The sequence below is a fragment of the Bombus vosnesenskii genome, unplaced genomic scaffold, assembly GCF_011952255.1.
Source record: "Bombus vosnesenskii isolate JDL3184/JDL3185 unplaced genomic scaffold, Bvos_JDL3184-5_v1.1 scf7180000016274, whole genome shotgun sequence".
Classification (NCBI taxonomy): Eukaryota; Metazoa; Arthropoda; class Insecta; order Hymenoptera; family Apidae; genus Bombus; species Bombus vosnesenskii.
Window position 1 is genome coordinate 3,433,352 of NW_022884343.1, and position 21,693 is coordinate 3,455,044.

Here is a 21,693-nt window from a genome sequence, read left to right on the forward strand (position 1 = left end):
TCCATTTTTACTTTTTTGTTTTTTTTTTTTAGAAAAATTCACGAGTCTAGGACCACAAAGGAGAAAAGTTTCTTGTTTGAAACACGATTAGCTATTCTCCTTGCGGAGGAGAGGGTCGCTCGAGGTCGAATTCAGTTTGAATCACAGCTGTCTGACAACTATCATCCAATAGTTTGATTGGACGAGTTTCTATTGCTACTAGTTTATTTATTATTATTATTATTATTATTATTTTTTACTTTTTTTTATTTTGGACGATATCCAGCTTCTAGGGCCTTGACGAAACAACTCTCGAAGAAACACTCCAGGCAGTGACTGTTCTCTAGCATTCTATGGTTTCTTGAAACTTCAAAGAAGTCTGAATTTCATTTAAACGAGATTGCTGTCGATTTAACGTGGTGTCGCCGGGTTTTCTTCATAGAAGAAATCATCTGAGGGGAGTTTGTATAATAGTAACGATATTGCACAATCTCGCACTGATACTTGGACACGCGAGTCTGAATTTATAAAAAGTCCAATTTTGGCGACACCAATCTCTCTCCTCGAGCTGTTTCGCTATTATGGCCGTGATACTTGTACTTGAACTCTGGCTCGTTCTTCAAGATTACATAGCACATCTGCAAGCAGACTGTTTATTTGTCTTATCTGAACCTAACTTAGGTTTCTTGTGTTCCTTTCTTAAATTAGAAAACAGTCCGCCCTAAGCACCTTGAGGAGTTTCAAGCTGACAATTACAATTCTTTTAGGGGCTTTCTTGCACAATTAAATTGGTATTGTTAAGCTAATGAATTCCAATTACACGTCATATTAATTACAAAAGATAGAATGCAACAATTGGTTCAATTCGCTAAATACTGTAACACTTACAATCCAATTACTATAAACTGTAAAAAAAATTAAGTTTAACCAGAAATTTGTTCCACAGTGTTATAGCATCTATAGTCCATTACCAATGATAAACAAACGAAACCAGTAAGTAAAATTTTGTTCACTTCACTAAATATAATAATATTGACAGTGCAATTGTTAGTTATATTAATAACCAATTATGCAAGAGGGCCAATTGTCCGACCAGTTGCCCAGGTACAAGTATCCTCAACGAGTGAGACTCGACCAATCCAGTGTCAACGAGATCCCTGGGTTCGGTCAGGGCAACTTGCACTTGCTTCATCCTTCGTTCCTTCCATGAAAAGCGAATACTTTGAAACTGCGCTACAACGCGCATCAGCTATATAGAGACCGATTCTCCAGATTGAGAGAAAGAATTTTGTATTCAAGCCTTGCTTCTGTCCCTTTACGAGACACTGAATCATCTTTACTCGTCAACTTTTAGGTTTAGATTTCTATCTATGCGTAAGACAGGCCAAGAACTATTGACAAGAGTTTTGATAATTTTCGTTGAGACGATTAGAGAGAGGAGCCAAGGCTTTCTTCCATTTTCTCTCTTCAAGACGCGTGTGTCATCCTCGTTTTCACTTTATCTAAACGGTACGCTTAGTTTAATCGATATTCAGTTGATAGTACCATACCATGTGTGCCGCTAAATAAATACGTTTATTGACGAACGTCCATCGATAAACATTTGCTACAGTCTCTTGTTTGACAGCGTTTTATTGCTTGGAGGAAAACGTGTTGCAAGTAGACTGTGGACATTTAGGCAATTTTGTGTTCTTGTTTTGGGTGTTGTATAAGTGAAATGATAGAATTTGAATAGAAATTTCAGTACTTTATCTTGGATATTCTAGATATTTTTGTATACGTGCATTCCGTTCAGTTTTGCACATTTAAATTGCATACAAATGCAGAAAAATCCGCAGTCTAATCGTGACACTTATGTTTTCAAAAAGATAAGACACCACGAAGAACAGCGACATCTATCAAATGGACGTTCTACGACTATCAGCTATCTTCGGAGCCGCTTTGAAAGGTAACGCATAAATTATACCACGTTTGTAATTATAATCAACCATTTATAGTTGATAAAATCCAGCAGAAATTAATCGTAACGTGAACCTAAAAGGTATGGTCCCGAAGTGAGGTTCTGGCCATTTGAAAGTCGCACCATCGTGAATCAGTTTATAGAAGCAGGATAGCGACGTCCATGGGATTTTCGGGGAAAATAAGATCAGGTTTCGGTTATTACACTAAAAGTTATACTCCTGTTACGCTACACAGGCGCATAAATGATTGAACGACTTAAATAAAAACTAACGAGTTAAACGTACGAGTAAAAACACATTTGCCCATACTAGAGGCTAAAAATTATACACACGATCCAACTGAGTACCATACACGCGCCATTATACACGAGATATTCTATAGATGAGACTCTCACCGCGAACCAATAACGTTTCTCATACTTTCTTCCCTTTTATTTTTTTCTTCGCTTTTCTTCCTTTTCCATCAGCAAGATATCAAGTTCGTATCGAATATTTTTGTTCTTTTTTTTTTGCTAAATGGTATTAGTTTTTCTTCTTGATACGAACCCTTCTTGCATAGGAAATTGTTTCAGTGTTTTTGTACGCGGAGGAGCGGCTTAGCTAACATAAAACTTGTTAAGAGAGGATAACCACACTTTTGCCTAATCTTCTTCGCTATTATTCTTTCTTCCTTTTGTTTTTCCACGAGATTTTTACTACTACCTTTTCTTTCTTTGTATTTCGATTAGCTTCTGTTTGTTAGTTGTTTAATGCGATTTTAGTGTTTTATGGGTTCCACCGAACAATAGATAAATAGGGGTTTTAGAAACGAATTTCTCTGTTCTTATGTCTTCTCATTGTTTTTTCCATTTCTCATTGGTTTCCTCTCTTTCTTCTTATTAAATAATTGCTTTTAATCGTTATTTCAATGCAACATAGATTTTTCTGTTATATGCCTATTCGCGTTTTAGGAAGAAAGTATATGAGTACACCTTGGCCTGAGATCAAATGACTAGCATTTCCGGTTGTTGTTCGCGCCACTGTTTTGGATACGCAAGCGGTCTTGGCGGCGCGGCCGCTTGCCTTTTACGCTCAACACTTCCCTCAGCTTGTTACTTCTCTCCAGGCGACCTCTCTTCAGTGCTTGGGTAGTCCTCTTCTCGTAAACCTGCACGTAATTTTCATTGACACTCAAAAATTTCATTGAAATTGATCTGCATAATATGCTGTAATATGGAAAATTAATCTCTTTATATTTGGAAGGATCGAGCTTTTCAGTTTTAAGTGAACGTTAAAAGTAATCTAATATTTGTAAAAGTAAACTAATATTTGAACTTTAAAATGAAATGTTTGGCTACTTCTATGGACAGGTCGTTATCTCGGTTATACTTCAGCAATGGACACTTTGGTTAAGCAGGTATGTTAATTGATAATCAGCGTTGGATCTTGAAATATGTATTTTGGGCGGCGAGCGGTGATCATAAAATAATTAGCTTCTTTGTCTTACGTTTGTAAAATGTTCAGGTCTCCAGTAGAAGTTTCAAATTATACTCCACTTCGTAATGCACTATTATCAAGTACATATAATTATTCTTAGGGAAAAGCGGAAAATTCAATAGTGAAGAAATAGTAGAATATAGTTTAGCGTCACAACCACTTGACATTAATTTGTAATTTGTATCAGTGTAATGAATCAATATTAGTTAATTTATTAATGTAATAAGGAAATAAGTATTCCAGGGAACTGGCGTTTATGTCGCTACAAACACCATATTCTCGCTTATAAAAAAAAAAAAAGAAAAGTTAACAGCGAATTACCTTTTGCGCCGACCGAAGCTGAACTATCCTCTTCTCAGTGCGTGCACGAGGTCTTTCGTCGCGGGTGTCTGGTCTACGGGTTGCTTGTTGTCCATTTTGGCTTCTGCCGGGGGCACGTTCCGGCGATGCTGGTGTTGCGGTGACCGGTGCACTGGAAGCAACGTTTGGCAGAGCGTCTTCCTCGACGACTCGTTCTTCCGGTGCGTCTGGCGTTGGCGGTGGAGTTTCAGGAGCGATCGAAGGCGCTGTGGCTCGGTAAACGGACATACTAGGATGCTCTATCAGCAGGTCCTCTAGCGGTGATGTTTCTACGTTCACGGGACCAGCCCGTGTAAAACATGCGGGTGGTGTTACATACCACGACTCCTCCAGCGCCGTCGTTCCGTCAACTGCAGGTTTTAAAGCTCGCTTATAGCATTACTTCTCCAGTGTACGCTCTGTAGATAACTTACACTGTCGGTCATAAGTATTAGGATATCTATTTCGTACAATTATTGCGAAACTCTAGGAAATTTTACTCTGTGTGGCATTTTATATTGTATGACATGTACGATACGAATGGATTAATAGATTTATAATAAAATAATCGAGAGATAAAAGCAATGGGAAACATCGAATTTACGTTAATACCAGGAACTGTCCAAATACTTATAATTGCTCGTGTTTTTGTTCTGAGGGCAGACCTGAAACTGCCTTGAAGAAGTGAACTGCAATATCGATGAAAGAAACGCAACGCACTATTAAAACCTCGATCGAGAAAAAGAGAACTATGAATGTAGTACCGAAACTTTCTCTAATTATAATCTTCGATAATATTATTTTCAGGTCTGCAAACACGTTTTTCGAAATTCTATTACATTGTTCTACGATGAATGTCTGCTCTACGATAAAGCATCTGACAACTAGTTTTGATAAAGCATTTATTTTGAGATGAAGATCTGTAAGTAAGTGGCATCCAAATTCATATAGCTTCTTCAAATGTTTAGGTTTGCTTGTCTCACAAGTTCGTATACGTGGCATATAAGAGTTGTTTGATGCACAGATAAACCGGTATGAAAAGTTGAGCAGAAAACGACATTTATTGTGTAACAACGTAATATTTTTAATCGTCATTGTTTTTTATAGACTAAAATGTAGCTTAGGTTAGTCAGGTTGCTTGAATTCCATTTGTTTAATCATTCTCATAATAATCATATGTTTCGTTAAAAGCTAATCTATATATATGATATATATTATATATATATCAGAGTAGATCAATTTCAAATTTCTGATCAAATTTCAGAAAACCTAAGTCATTTGATTTCATTTATCTCGATATTATTTGAATTCAAGCAATCTGACTTGAAACGGATACCTAATGGAAAATGGATACCTAAAATGGAGTCGAAGAAAGTGGTGGAACTTGCTGGATTGTCTGCAATAAGGAGAGAAATTGCGAATGAATTGTTAAAAGCTAAAAATAAAAGTACACAACATCGTCAGTAGTCTGTAACACCCTGCATGCATTAAATGAAGCTTTTTGCCCGTATATCATCTCTTGTTTCAACCCTTTACAAGAATGTAATTCATACTTCTTCCCTCTATACTTTTTTCATACGCCTACTTTCATAAATTCTGCAAAATTAACATCAAAACGTCCAATGAATGAACCCCTAATTATAAAAGATATAAAATACAGTGTCTACCGAAAAAGAGAAAAATCAAATTTAATAATTTTCCATACCGGTAGTATTCAAACGTTTCTACGCCTGGAAGAATTATATAACACTCTCTCTCTCTCTCTTTCTCTCCCTCTCTTTCAGCAATGCAAAACTCGCACAGGCAAGCGAAATAAAAAAAAGAAAGAGAAAAAAAAACAAAACTCCGAAACTTTGACATGCAATTCTATTTGAAGTAACAATACGAAACAATACAAAACAAAATAAATAACAAGGATAAAACACATTCTGCCTATTTCCCAAGCTCGACAATAACTAAGACAGACCTACCAAGCTTAAAACTAGCAACCACCCTAAACAGCCTGGAAGACAAGTCAAACAAACTTCATTAGGAAAACAATCGGGCAAGAAAGGCCTCGTTATTTTCCAGCACTGGAGTATTCGCATTATTCATCGCTGTATGGTTCAAGACATTTTACACCCGAAGGGGACAGAAAGCTTCCCTTGGCGTGTGAGAGGCAGTTGGACTGCAAGATGTGATTTCTATGTGTGTTTCATCTATATACATACATATATATATATATATATATATATATATATATATGTATATACAGATTATATATATATTCGAATTTCTCGAGATTCCCTTTGGAAAGGAACGTTTATCTCGCTCGTTGAACGTACCAGTACGGTCAATGAGGATCCAGTCATCGCCCTCAATCTCCACCTGACTGAGCCTCGCCATTACTGGATGGGTCTCCGGGGTTTCGTTATTAGACCCTTGCCGTGAACCCTGCGCGCCGGAGATATTACCTCCGAGTAGGTAGTTTGCCAAACTGCTCAGCATCCTGACCTTCTTCTTGCTCTTCAGCGCCTATAATAACAACGGATAACGCCTCGTTTTAGAAAAATATTCGTAAAACTTGTAATGGCACCGGTAGCGTAAAACTGATATTCGATAATCCAAGGTCGATCGTGTTTTGTATGGGCGATGAAGATTTTGGAACGTTTGGTCGGTGATATTCTTGACTAGAGACTTTTTAGAGGAAAGAATACGATTGGTAGCTATTTGTTGGGCAATTTGAGACTGGTGAAATTTGATCATCAGCGAGTTAGGTTCGCTAAGGTTCGATCTGTTTTACTTGCACGATCTTTGGCTGTTGAAATTCTTGGTCGGAGATATTTTAGGCGAAGAGAATGGGACGTGTTTGCGATTGTTAAATAATTTTGGGATAAAAGAGCTTGATTTCGCACAATTCCGTTTACTTTATCTGGATGACGAAGATTCTGAGACCTTTGGTTGTTGAAATTCTTAGTTAGAGAATGTGACATGTTGGTAGCTGGTAAATATGATTAAGAGATTAATCCTTTGCACTCGAGGGGTATTTTCCGCGACCACGGCGTTCCGTATGGCAGCTCGAGAGGAGAATAAGAGACGACAGTCCCTGTTTATCCTAGATTTCGACCTCTCCAGCTGATGAGAGCTCAGTATTGGTTCGTAAATAGATTTCTTAGCTCTTTTGTATTGTCTGTTATGTTGTCTTTAAAATGGAGATAAAATATTTATGCTGGAATTCTTTCGAAACTATGGTTCTGGCAACGTCTCTGACGTTAGTTCAGATTCGACGATGGTGGCAGAAGTATTACAGTTTCGTAAATTTAGAAACTCTAAAAAAATACATATGGAAATTTGTTTAATTAATTCACATATTCTGCAAAAGAACAAAAGACAAATCAAGGATGCATCTTGGCAGACATTTTATAAATTATTGTAAAAAAGAAAAAATATTAAAAAATGTGTTCGAAGATGTAAATATATATAGAGTATTAAAATATATTTCTTTAAGTTAATTTTTCTATAAAATCATTTTATATTACCTAGAGGACACTCGTTACACACGTGCCAAATCACCTCGAGTTGCTGCTACGCCTGACCGAAAAGGCTGTCGAGTGCAAAGGGTTAAAATGGCTAAATTTGGTAAAGTTCTATGTATGTCGGTCGGATTATTTTCAACTGTACGGAACGCAGCTGCAAGTAATCGTCGGGAAATCTCGATTTTATCGGACAATGAAGCGCGTGTAGCAGAAAGTGCGTAGTAGAACGCTATCGGGCCCATGGTCACCATGTTATAATTATCGCGACGCGTATACGACAGCACGAGCATCATCAACGTTGAATTATGTAAGTAAAGAGGCGATGGTTGAACAGAACCTTGCGGTATGCATGGCAAATTCCAATATTCGTCGAATCCTGATTATCTACGACCGACGTTTCTCGTATGATACCTTTAGGATCGCCAAGTGTGTATCCGCGAGGCCTTGTAATTGCCTTTATGACGGTTGCGCAATGGAAAAACGTGAGCCGCGCGTGAGAACGCTTCGCTTCCCCGCAAATGGGACACCGATGCCTGCGTTTCGTTATTTATCGAGTCGCCGCGTCACGCTGTTGCACGCGGTTTGCACGTTTCGCCAGACCACCCTTCTCCCTCTCCCCTCTCCGCTCCCCACCTCGTTTCAAATTGTCGTTCCTTGTTCGCTTTTCTACTCGCCAGAGTAAAAAGGAGATTCCTCGAAAACGATTCTCGCGGTCGGAGTTGGATTTCGAACGAACCTGTGTTTAGTAGAAATATGCCGTACCTATACGTAAATCGCCTACGAAGGTTTTCTTTTCTTTTTTTTTTGTTTAACTTTTATTTGTCCAGCTGGACATTCGGTAAATTTTTCTAGCTTAAATTTTTCTAGCTTAAATTTTTCTAGCTTAAATTTTCCTAGCTTGCGAAGGTTTTCCTACATTTTAGAAAAAGATCAATTTATGATTGACGATTTTCACTCGTCGGAGTAAAAAAAAAAAAAAAAAGATTCTTGGAGAACGCTTCTCACGACCGATGATGAATTTTTTTTTTATTTATTTATTTATTTAAATTTTACAATTTGTCCAGTAGGACATTTGATAAAATATTATAGCTTAGTGGTATAATAATATAACCCAGCGGAGTACCATCTTCGTGTTTGTTAGGTTATATCCTTTGTGAGATGAATTTTTGAACGAGTTCAATCGAATTTGTGACCTGTTTGATGGAAATATACTGTGACGGAGGATTCTATACATTTTAGAAAAAGGCTAGTTTTGCTCAACAATTTATTTGTTAATATCTCTTTGTTAACACTTAGCCAACCGAATTGGAAAATCTGTCCTCTGTGAAGAACATCGCTGCGTGACCGAACTGGCAGATGTTTCTTTTTGACTTTAGCTAAGCATTTTCCTTTTTTTTTTTTATATTGTTATTATCAGTTATTGTTTAGCTGGAATTGTTGCTAATTAATTGCGCTACTTTCACTGCTTTTATAAGGTACAGGATATAATAAAATACAGCAATTTAGTAGTGTTAAAATTAATTAAGAAGTTACACTATCAGTTATGACTAAATAAAGTTATAATCGAACGATACCACACTGTAAAATAATATTAACGTGCATTATGAATTTTTAATTTCACGTTCGAGTCGTGGTATTTATCTTTAGTCATCTTTAATGCTCTTAATTTTACCTATATTTCTTTATACTTATAATATATACTTTTAATTTGATGTTTCGTATAAACAATATGTGAAATCGTTAAATAAAATCATTACCGCAAAATATAATTAATCACTTAAATAATTTTTACACTTCTTTGTTCTTTAAATAGCGAATACTAGTCATCGACACTTAGAAAAATGCGCGGTAGGGAACGTATAGCTCGCTATGACCGCGCGGTTGGCTAAGTGTTAATATGGGAAACGAACTAATTCATTGGAAATTTCGAGATTATATTTTTGCGCGAAACTTGAATATCACAGTAGCTCTTGCGATATAATTGAATATTCCTGTAAATATGAATTTCTATCATCTAGGAAATACACCGCTTTGAGATAGTTATGCAGAATGTGGCATATAATGAGTGGTAACCATTTATTTCTATAAATAGTGGTGCCATCGAAAAAGGTTAATAGAATTCCTAACCTTTATGGACAAATGATTACGCTACTGTGGCGATAGTTAGTTATAGCACTAACAATAACAATAGTATATCACTGCGATCCGCGATATAGCAATAGCAATAGAAAATGAAATATCGAACTTGTGAACGATGAATTATTTTGAAAAATACGAAGAATACGGAAAAATGTTTTAGATAAATGTTATAGATTATCAAGTAATACAAAAAGCATACTAGAAATTATTTGACCTTGCAATGACTTATAGTGTTGCGAAAGACACAAATGAAGTCGGTAAGTTAAAACACTTAAAAATACGAACTTGTATTTTTTACTGCATATTCTTGTAGCTGATACGAAATTGTTTAGAAAACACTGCGAGATATGAATTTTCAAACTTCACGTGTCATTTATTTCGAATAATCATGAGTTTCATGCATTTAATTAGTATAGTGACAAGCGTAATAACAGGTATAGCAGAACTAAATACATAATATAGTAATAAAGATAACAGGTAAAATAATTATGTCTATTGCACAAAGTATTATAATAATACTTACAGATATCGCTTTCCTGCGTTTTATAAACACTAAAACTTTATAAACACCACTAAAAATAAAAAAAAGAAAATTGTAAACACGTCTTAAAAGGTTATTATATCGAAGATAAGACGCAAATGATAGAAAGTACAGGATACAATGAAACAGATTAACGAGGACGTGCCCTTGAGATTATCTCGTTATATGAATTCGGAATAGAATTAACAAGAAATTCAATTATGGTACGCGCATGATGCATAATAACACACGATGTTTCTAACAATTTTCCTATGTTTCAAACAAGTAACCGATACTAACGTACACCTACTTTAACATTCCAAAAGTCCACCGATACCATAGGAGCAGATAAACCCAATCTAACGAATCAAACACAATTTAAACAGAAACTAGCTCGATGACCTTTGAACGAAACTTCGAATAAACTTCTCCTTTGTTCGCGACACGACCTTGCGATCTTTTGGTAAGAAAATTAAGAAGAACGTAAAAAAAGAAGGAGAAATATAGAAAAGAGCACGGAAGGAAGTAATTAAGATATAGAACGCATCTCGATTGCGCGTCTATTCAATGATAAGGCAAGAAATTCGATAAGATTGTGCGCGAAAGTCGCGAAGGAACGTTCGCGTCCACTCACTACGCACGAATGATTCATGGACCAGTGAAAACGCGACCGTCGAGTAAGCGTGCTTGGTCATTATCGCGGATAAACATCTGTTTTGCTAATTTCATTGCTGAACAGATAACGGATTGTGACGCAACGTGATCGACCGCTGCTCTGTGATCGCTAAACTGCAGACTTTTATGCAAATTCCTATTTTTATGAGCGTCGAGTAAATGTTTGAAACTACATCGTTGTAAATTTCAATCTAACACATAGATTCCTATAAAAAGTTGTGAATTTTTTTTATAGTAACTACCTGGTAGTTGAAGCGTTAAATGCGTGTGTAAATTTCACTAAAATAAAGTTCGATGCCGAAGTTAATTAAATGCGGTTGTGCGTTCTTGTTCAACCTTGAAATCACTCCCGATCCAATTGCATCGAAATTCGCCAGGAAAAGTTGAATCGAAACGGAATACCTTCTACCAATTAAAATCCAGCCCTCATTACCGACGCATTCAAACCACCACAAACCACACGATCTCGAATAACGAAATGGCAGGTAACAAAATCGATATAAAATATCTTCCATCCAGTCCACCCTCTCTCAAACGGACCAAACCTCCATCGTTTCGATCCAATCTGACTTTCAGCCATTTTTTTCACGAAGCGTAATACACACCTGGTGTGAGGTGAGGATCGTATCGATTTCGAGCGTGACTCACGTGAACCGCGAGCTCACGTCAGGGAAACGCGAATTACATGGTCGAAGCACGAATTTTTTCAAGGTACTGGTGTAAATATAAACTCGTGTCTCGACTTTCCTCGCGTCTGCATCATCGGTTATGCCACGTTCCGACACAACGTGAGTACAGCAACACGTTTCCGAGAGTCGATGCGTGCGCTGTGTTTTGCCACGTTCCTTAAATCTGGCAACCACGTGTCATACCGTGTCGAATCGCTCGGCCGCGTTCAATTTACACTGTCTAAAAATGCTGAGCTATCGTTACAAACCCTATGCATAGCTGCCACATCTCCTGGTCGATACAAAGATCAGAGACACCCTTGCCAACTACTTAAGAATTTTACACAGAGTATCGTATGGTATTCTAAGGGGAAACAAAGTATAGAAAACATGGAATACGTTCTTGAAGATTTATCAAATACCCTTGAACTTTTCGCAATTATCGACTGATCATTTGACAATGCTCTTGAAGCTTCATAGCGATTATTTGAAAATCCGTGAAAACAAAGCACACGCTGTTTACCGATGTCGCGTTGTGTCTTCATTATTGTAAGTGTCTCACCGCGTAATTATGTTAATGGAATGAGTTCGGCTTTTTGCGCTTCTGTTTAAGCGGCAGATATCCTTGAATCGCGTAACTTCCAATTGCAACAATCATACGCCTATCTTTTATTCTTTTTCTTTTCTCCTTTGTTGTTACCGTGTATCGTGAGACTGACGTAATTGTTGTTAAAAGATAAACCGATTAGGCGTTATGATATGACAGTGTCGAGTTATTATGAATAGATATGACGCGATGGAATTCGAAAATCGAATGGAAGCGCGATCATCCATTAGCTATATGGAGGTTCATATTGTCAATCGTTCTTATTTGTCAATCGTTGTCGTTGTTTGCGAAATTAATCATTGTATAGTTGTACAATATATATTTGTAGTCTAGCATAATCGTAAAGTGCATGTTTTCTACAGTTGAACCTTGTGGATATCTTGTATAGTAGTTTTTACAGTGAATATCATATAGTCGAGTATCTTTCAAATGGACCTAATGTAGTCGCAGATCTTTCTAATGAATTTGGTATAATTAAGAATTGTTATGATAAATCTAGTATAGTAGATACTATTGCTACTACTATATAGTGTCTGTAACATTGTTGAACAATGTTAAATATTAGTGTAATCAACTATTAGTTGACACGTGTATAGTTCAATCACTACAGATATATTTCTAACATCAATGTAATATAAAACTATATACATATACTATATACTATAAAACTATATACATAAAGCTATACTATAAACATACTTCAATTAAGAAAGTTGCAAATAGAAAAAGTAATAAGGAAATAATAAAGACAAAGTGATAAGGTAATAAGGAAAATAGCAAAGTTAATACAATGAATTATAGTTGCTGCGAATTAAGACGACATGGAATATGTCAAGTAATATTTCACTATAAGTAATGTCTTGTTCGGAGAATTCTATAATTAATCTAGCAACGCAATGGCCACATTTCTATTATTCTATCGTTAGTCACTTTTTTCAATCGCTTTCCGTTCTTTGTTCCCTGGCAATCTTTTCTCTTTTTTTTGTTCGTCTAAAATGCGCGTTATCTTATTTTCCTTGAATATCGCACGAATAACAAACGAGCTTTAGAACTCTGCTCGTGTTCCTCGTGAATCATAATCGGACTAATCGTACTGGTTACGGTAGAGGCTTATCGTTACGTCAGAAAAGTCGCTGATTTCATCGCTACAATTGTAACTCCCCGATATTACGACAAAACACACTATTTCGACCCATAATCGCATCTACAAAATACGGGGATTATTGTCTCACGGAACCCTTTATTGCTATGCTAACCAAATATTATTGCAGAGTATTAATTATAATTCTATATATAATTCGTAGATGTGGCATCAACGAATTAATGAATCGATGTATATGGTCAATATAGGCAATTTTCACAGTGTATAAACCCACTATAATTACTGCTCTGCGCTTTTTACAATACTTCTAACGAGATTATATTATACACGCTGTTATAAAATAATGATAGTTTTTGAAGTATTTGGTTCCAGAGTATTTTACATTTTTTGCAAATAAAGTAAAATAATAAAGTAAGAAGTAAGAAAAAGGAAAACATTTGAAGAGATACAAATGTGAAGAAGAAATGGCACGAAGAAAATGATAATTCTATCATAACTTTCTTCGGTTTAGAAATGATAGTATGACGAGTCTTATCTTTCTAAAAGAACAATTTTTTAATTAATTGATATCTACAAATCAACACGATAAGAAAGAAAACTACCTGAAGTAGTAATTAATAGTCCAACTATATGACAACACGAAGATAAACAAGTTAATCGATGTCAATACAATAATTCCTTCTCATTGAACAACGAACTATTTTTCTCCATTAACTTTCCATCGACAAAGCCTCTTTCTTGAACTTAATCTTATTGCCGACAAGAGACCTCTCTCTTAAAGACCTGGATTTAATCCCAGCAGACATTCCTATCTATAACCACGACATAACCTCAAAGCGCTCGCAGAATCCCCTTTTCAGCAAAAAATCAAGCGAAATTAAACTGGCTGGCTGAAATTAATTCTCAATCGATTTGAAGAAGAATTGCTTTACAATCAGTCTGGAATCGCGAACCGACGCAGATCTGACAGGCTGGAATTACTCAGACGTCGAATTAAGTAGGCGGAAGCGAATGCCACGAATATGCGAGAGCACGTAACGTCAATCTATCCAACGCGTTGCCTAACTGTTTCCGCCAATAATTCAACAGGCTCGAATCCACTAGCGCGCCATTTGTTTACATCGACGATAAGGTCTTTAAGCGACACGTAAAGTCTCGTTTAGATTAGCACGTTACCTGACTTTGAACAATTCGAACTCGAGCAACTTCGAAAAACCTACTTTACTAGCGTAAACTATTAGATGTTCAGATTAGTCGTTACTTGAATTCAAGTTACTCGAACAACTATTTTTTAACTTCAACTACTATTTACAATTAGTGTGAACGTGGCTTAAGTTAGTCTCGAAAATCCTCACACCAGTAAGGAAGTTTTTAATGAGCCTGGTGAGTTATGTCAATAAATCCCCATCATCGTGACGAGACAAAAATCGATAAAATGCGTTAGGGTCACCAAGAAACGAAAGCAAACATAATTTCTTCTTCTTGAATTTCCTTTTTATTTCATACGTTTTTATTATATGAAAATGTTAACAGATAGATAAAGAAGAATATTAATAATGGCAATATCATCGAGTTGTGCTATACTGCTTCGATAGAATAGATGTAAATGAGGATACAACGCGCTAGGAATTTAATTAAGGTGAATACCCTTGAATGCCTTAGAATGTTCGATTTTTTTTGTAGCGTAGGGCATCGATTAAAAGAAAGGATAGAGAAGAAGATATTAAGTAAAAAATATTGCTTATTATACCGATCATATGGAATTAATGTAAATGAGGATGCCAACGTATCAGGAATTTAATTTCAATTTATTTTTCGTTAATTCAGTTATTATTTTGTAATTATACAATGCTGTAAATAAAATACTATTAAACTTATTTTCTTTCTTCGTGACGTAAGTTTATCAATGGGACTAATTCAACGAAGTAGATAAATGAAAATAGAATGTTTAAAGAATTGTTTATCAATACAAACGTATATTTTTTTTCAATTATATTATCGTTCCCTATTGTTTACAAATTTTCAAAATCCACAATCAGAATTAAAGTATAAATAACACAAATGTATTTTGACAATAATTCAAATGAACCGAATGACAATAATTCACATTCATTGACACTGACACAAACTGATTTTTCTGAAAATATACAACATATTGGAGATTCATAAGAGAAATTACATTTTCTGCGGATTAAAGCACATTGAAAATCGAACAACGAAATCACATTTTCTGAAAATTAAAGCGGATTGGAAATTCATAATAAAATATCTTGGATTACATATACCTTATTTTATTATGTTATATACGCTTTATTAAGCCCTTGAATCGGTAATAAAATAAGTACTAATTGTATTAAGCGAATACGTTTTTAGAACCGTATAGAGATGACCTATGAATTCTAACCTAACAAATGCTACGCGTCAGAGTCCTCCATCGAAGCAAAAGCTGCACTCTTTAATTGGAAGAGAACTGATCTAATTACCAATTCAGTAATGGGAAGCACGTACAACAAGATAATATCAAAATAAAAATTCTAATAAAATACCGTAAACTGCTGAGCCAAGCATGAACAAAGAAACTTATTGCATTAATGTAATTAATGTAATTCTCGTTTAAGGATCGTGAAAAGAAATTTACTCAAATTTTATGATCGCCTGAGTGGACATTTCTGGAAACAAAAAATACATAAATGGGAATTTTTATAAAATCAAAGATATATATATATATATATCTGACAGATTCTAACAGGCGCAGGAACAGAAATAACCTATAATCTCGTCAATATGTTGAGTTAGCTCTAACATTAAGGTTCCCTAATCGTGTTTTTTCCAAACCATTCTAACGATCAAATAAAAATCAAGGCCGCCAATCCTAACGAGATATATAGAGGCGATTCAGATAAAACCAACGTTGATCCATAGAAACACTGGTTGTGTTAATAAACGTTTCATGTTATCGCGTAAATTCTTAGACAGGGAATATAGCCTACTAATCACCGATTCAACTCTAACGGTACCCAAACAATCGTCATAATTTACGATTCTGGCTTGTCGTTGAATCTCCTCTCTCCTTCTTTTTCCCTCTCAACGAGCACAGAGAGTGTCCCTATAACGGAGGACCGTTGTGTCGCCGTCTTTCGCATCGAATCCATCTCGCTTTCCAAGAAAACCTTCAATGAACTCGGCCGTTCATTGGCTAGACACGAGAAAGCAATTCTCATGACCGATCAAATAGATCCTAACACCAGAAATACTGAAATTGGTGGATTTCGAAGATTTTTATATTCTGCAATTATTAGAAACATACAGGCAATTTTGCAAAAATTAATATACTGTTGATAGGAAACACGAGAATCCACTTTTTCCACTTTACAAACGTTGAGAACGGTCACGTGAAAGTTTCCTACGCTAATTCTCTGGTGGTCAGGCAATGAATTACAAGTTAGAATTACTAGTCTTGCAGAGAAGCACTCGTAATATTTAAAGTGTACGTAAAATATGTAAAATATGTAAAGTAACGTACGATCAAATTAAATCCATGTTGGATTACGGATATATTATTAGAAAAAGAAAGAAACGAAATCGTCTTATACTATCAGAATCATAATCAACAGATAAGAATGTAGAAAATATTAGTATACTTGAGCGAAAGACTTATACTCTTCGCCTCGCTCGCCAGAATATTGGAACAATACTTTCGTGATTGACAAAATTTTGTGTTTCTGGCACCTTCGTACTGTAAAGTGTATTTCATAAAACATTTCCGTTTCTATTCCGGAAAATTATGTAACTCGATAGTTTACATAACAAGCGAGCACAACAAGCTCGTTGGCATGTAGCAACGAAATTGCCGATTAAAACGGGGTCAATGTGTTCTAACGCGCAACACAGAAGCTGGAACGACGCGAAGAAAAGTTTAAGACCGGGGGAAGGCGTCGATGATGCAACTCTCGAGAAGTTTTGCGAGCTTTCTAATAATACTACGCGAAAACGATCGATGGAAGGCCGAAATAGAGGAGCCGAGGGATCATTTCAGACGAAAGATGGTGTGTATGGGTCTACTCAGGTAGAGTCGGCATACCATTGCGAATGTTCGGAGTTGTTCCAACAGAATTTCAAAGAAACCTTCACCATGAACTCCATTCCACCGGATTGAAATAGACTAGGTGAAGTTTAACTGTGGTCTCGAGTTTAGACAATATCAAGGATTCTATTACGTAAATGTACACAGTTTATACGAGGCTTCTAATTTTGGGACTCGTTTAGTAATTTAGTCGCTGGTTGCGTCTTCTACAATTTGTTAAAAGATGGATCCTCTATACAGTTAGTTCTAAAATTCTCCCGAAACTTCAAGTTTTAGTTTTTCGTTATCGTAGAAATAAAATAAATGTAACGTAGAGTTAAAGCTTTTATTGATATCGCTGACTCGTCTATGATCCACGAAAATTTGAATGAAATCAATAAAAAACCAGTTAGTTTTAATTTATACTTCATGCATAATTACATAAAAGCAATTTGATCATTTTTGTTTATCCGAAAAAAATAGGAATATGAATTAAAAGTGAGACTTTATCTAGCACTGAATCATCAATGATTCAATATTATATCAGTTGAAGTTAAAATTTTTTTGTAAGCTATAAAAATTTTTTTCAAAAGCACCGGATGAGTAGAATAAAAGGAAATAATAGTTTTGAACGAAGGAAACTTTCCAAACCTAACCGAAGCTCAAACCATAACCCCAACCTACCCTAGCCAGTATCTAACTCACAAATCTAACACAAACTCAAACCTAATCTCACTTATCTACAATCTTGACACTTTGATTTATTATTTTGTGAACATACATAGTTTTCGACCCAGAAGTTTCTTAAATCTAGGTTTTACGTTTTTTCAACTCTCCAATATTAACCATAATGCAGAAATCTATTAAAAATATTTAATATCGCCAAACGAAATGTAGCTAAATTAAACAACCTTACTCAATAATACCAATTAATTAATACCTATTACGATTATCCGTGAATCCAATAATACCAATAAAGTATTAAAATACATAAAAGAAAAAGGAAATCAAATTCCGTACGCGTCAACTCAACTTCTCATTAAATGTTATGCCATAATTTGCAACCCCAATCACCAAAGTGATCCGCGATTTCGCCTTGAATAGTTGATCACAGGTTCGATCGAAAATTCGATACCGAAACGTCGATCTAACGTTCCCATTAAGTTTGCGATATTCATACCAAGGCAGCCGTAGTGTCGCCAGTGCGACGATCGTGGAACAAAGACAACCTCGCCAATGGAGAAAGACAGAGAGACAGCCTGAAAACGCATCGTAGAGCAAAAGAGTCGACATTACTATACTCTCTCCGTATACCCCCTCTCTCTCCCACGCTCTATCTACCGATCCCTCCCGCCAGAGCTTCCTGGCTATCCAAGTAAACAAACTCGTTCGACGAATCCAAATCTCGCGCGCACTACCGAAGAGAGGAAGAAACCGTTCTAGAGTCGTTCCTCCGTGTCGATGACGCGACCCGTGAGATAAAACGATGCATCTATATCGATATATGTATGCCAGAATAGACTCGTTTGGCTCGGATCATATGTTTTCGAACGCAGTTGCATAATCCGACGTTTAAGAATGGGTCATTTAAAAAGATACATATATACATGTTAAAGGAAAGAGAAGAAAGAAAAGAAACAAATGGAAAGCATCAGTGACAACCACTGGCCCCCCGTTGCCCTTGCACTTCCAACAATCTTGCGTCGATCAACCGGTCGGTTACCAAGCGTATTACTGCCACTGCATTGTTTCGATCGAATATTCTCCTGGCTACTATACGTACATAATGTATCCGCGTCTCCCACTCGCCGCATCATTCCTCCTCCGTTTTCGTGCTCTATCACCGCGACGCGCACAAAACCACGGTTCTACATCTTCGCACTTCGATCCTGACCGCGTTGCAAGGCCGCTCTCTGTCTTCTTCTAATCACTTTCACGAACACGCGCCTCTATACGCTGTACTCGGTCGATAACGTCGGTACCGTTCGACGTCACACCGACTTAAGAATTACGTAGACGAGTGCCGAAAAACCGAGGTTTCCGCGTGTGTATACACTCACAATCATAATACGCCCGTAGAAGAAACATGTATATGGACGGACACCAAGAGGGACGCGCGTCGAGCTGCCTCTCTGTGACAACGACCTTGATCTCGAATTCGCGCTCTATCGTGCTCTCTCTTTCTCACACCCCCATTCTCTCGTTTCCTCACTCTCGCTTGGGCAAAGAGGAACAAGGAACAAGTGGGCGCATAGAGAGCAGTTTTCCTTCGATGCAGTAATAACGTAGTTAAGCAGAATACCCACACAGTTACGCGCGGTGCGTCTCAAGATACTCGGCCTCCGACATATTCACGCACACGCATTCGAACTTCTGGTCAGGATCGTCCCTTCTCCCACGAAAGAACATCCCTCTTCGTTTCGTTAACTTCGTGTTCTTCGCCTCATCTCTTTTACTATCTACCTATCTCTCCCTTTCTCGAGCTTCGTTACCCCCTCCCACCCTCGTCGCACTCACTCCCACACACACAGCGGTAACACACAGCGTAGACGTGTAGCGAAGAAAAACCCGAATAAACGAACAGGCCCGTGTCAAAGGGTGGTTTCGTACGACTCGATTCTCTTTTTTCTTCTATCTCGACCATAACAAATAACTGATCGTTGTCTTGCGTATTATCGGCGTTTCGCGCGATGCCCCGGGGTTTGGTTGACCCCCGCGATACGACACTGGCCAGAGAAACAAGCGACACACGTCTATGTGTTTAGAGAAAGAAAGAGGAAGGAAGAAGAAGTGTATGAAGAGAAAAGGATCCACTCGCCTGAACAGTGTTGCGTTTGAGGAGCCGTGGTAGGAACTGCCCGTAGTAATAGTCGTCAGCTGATTTCGACTGGCTGGCTGGCTGAACAGTCAAGCCGTTGTTGAGGGGCGAGAGCCGAGGTACAACATGGTGGTGGGGGCAGCCGTATAGGGGGGAAGCTTTTAAAGCAATATCAGGGTCGTATCATCGTACGACGCCCCTGTCGCATCGATCTCCTCTTTTCTCGGATATTTTGCAAATCTTATCTGAATTTGGAAAATTAAAAATCTGACGATTCGATAGGAAGTCATCCTAGTTCTATCTGTAATATTAAGGTCTTGCTGTTTACGGGAATTCTTTAATAATTATGTCTTCTTTTTATAGGCAGACTTATTCATCAGAGATACAGTTTAAAGACGGCACTGTATTTTGAAAAAGATATAAGATGAGATTCGAAATTGCGTGGGCTGTAAGAACCACGAAATTGAAAGAACCGTTAATGCAGGAAGTGGAAAATCAATGAGGAGCTCCGTGACTTGGTTGCTGGTAGTGCAAGGCACTCGTATAAAATATCTAGCACGGTGATAATGTAATTCTTAACTGTCGTTATTTATATTACACGAGATATAATCGTTGACCCATCTTCAATAAGCAACCCGTTTTTACGATAATAAATATCAAGTGCCGATCATAGAATTCAATCACATATATGTTAAAAAGATTTTGTCAAGAATACGTTTCCATAAATTGAAAGAATCGAGAAACAACGCAAAACGTATTTCGGGTGATTTTTATTTTTATGCTGACCTTCATCTTGGCTGCTGAGAATTCGCACCCAGCACGTGCGAGCAGCTTTAGCAACTGACGTAATGTGAATCTTTCGTAATTTAGCGTACGCGACAGGTAAGTATTTTTTTAAAGGAAGAACCCTCACGAACCGAGAATTCGACGGGGGCCTGACGATTCATTGATTCGTCAGTGAAAACAATTCGGTAGTGAGGGAACGCTCAGCTGGGCGAACAGCTGCTGGCCGCTGTTAACGCTTGAACACTTGGAAAGCATTTTTACCTAGCCTACTAAAAGAATTTCCCTTTTTCCGCGAAAATTCTGTGTCTAAATTCTTTCAGGACCGAAAAGCCAGGTCCAAGTCTCTACCTGAAAATATACCAGCGAAAGGTCTCTTACCATTCCTTTTCCTTGAAATAAAGTAGCTTCATTTAGCTCGTAGCGACATCGTGTTGCCTGTAGTGGCAATCATATGTAGCAGTGCTTCTCAAAATAAAGTAAAGTTAACCAACTCGATGTAAAAAAATCGATAGTCGAAACGTCAAATCCTGCTAAATAGATCTTTGATCTTTATTCTTTTGAATTGTAATAATCCTGCGAGAAACTTTCTTACTTGTATATTTAGGTTATGTTTCATCTATGCTTAATATAGCCATAACCTTGCCTAAACGGTGAATGTGGCATCCAATGAAATGTTGAATGTAACCATCGAATACATAAGCCTTTGTTCTTTATTGTTTTAAGTCGTAATAACTCTATAATAAGATATTTTGTTTCTTTTTTTTTCTTCTTTTCTTATACAATGTCTAGTTCATGTCTAGGTTATGTCTAGTTTATACTCTAGTATATACCTTAATATAGACATAACTTTATCGAAACTTTAAATATAACGATGCTGTAATGTTTCCTCAAAAATCGAATATCTCCGTGTAACGTTTGTTTGCTGGATTAGAGGTATTCGTAAATCAAACGTAATCTTATCGTTGTTTACAAATGAGTTTGAAGAGGTTGTATGCGCACGCTGCTATTTCATACTGATAGCTACGTAGAACAATGTATGACGAAA

The 21,693-nt window shown here is 36.9% G+C and overlaps 1 protein-coding gene and 1 long non-coding RNA gene across 8 annotated transcripts; one reads left to right on the plus strand and one right to left on the minus strand.

Moving 5' to 3' along the window:
* Positions 1–18: 18 nt before the first annotated feature.
* LOC117242477 (tumor protein p53-inducible nuclear protein 2) lies at positions 19–19,991 on the minus strand. 7 transcript variants are annotated; one of them, XM_033509179.1, is made up of 6 exons: positions 10,240–10,262; positions 9,933–9,981; positions 6,080–6,269; positions 5,110–5,151; positions 3,738–4,126; positions 19–3,087 (listed from the first exon to the last, which is right to left on the minus strand). In XM_033509179.1, exons 1-6 carry the CDS (start codon positions 10,245–10,247, stop codon positions 2,932–2,934), a joined length of 834 nt encoding a protein of 277 aa, XP_033365070.1. In that variant the 5' UTR covers positions 10,248–10,262; the 3' UTR covers positions 19–2,931. The 7 variants fall into 7 exon arrangements, with proteins under 7 accessions (XP_033365070.1, XP_033365073.1, XP_033365074.1 ...); XM_033509182.1 differs by lacking the exons at positions 9,933–9,981; positions 10,240–10,262 and adding an exon at positions 19,351–19,806; XM_033509183.1 differs by lacking the exons at positions 9,933–9,981; positions 10,240–10,262 and adding an exon at positions 18,828–19,134.
* On the plus strand, positions 7,731–8,252 carry LOC117242483. The gene is made up of 2 exons (XR_004495267.1): positions 7,731–8,055; positions 8,177–8,252. It is a non-coding gene; the product is annotated as an uncharacterized LOC117242483 (long non-coding RNA).
* Positions 19,992–21,693: the final 1,702 nt, after the last annotated feature.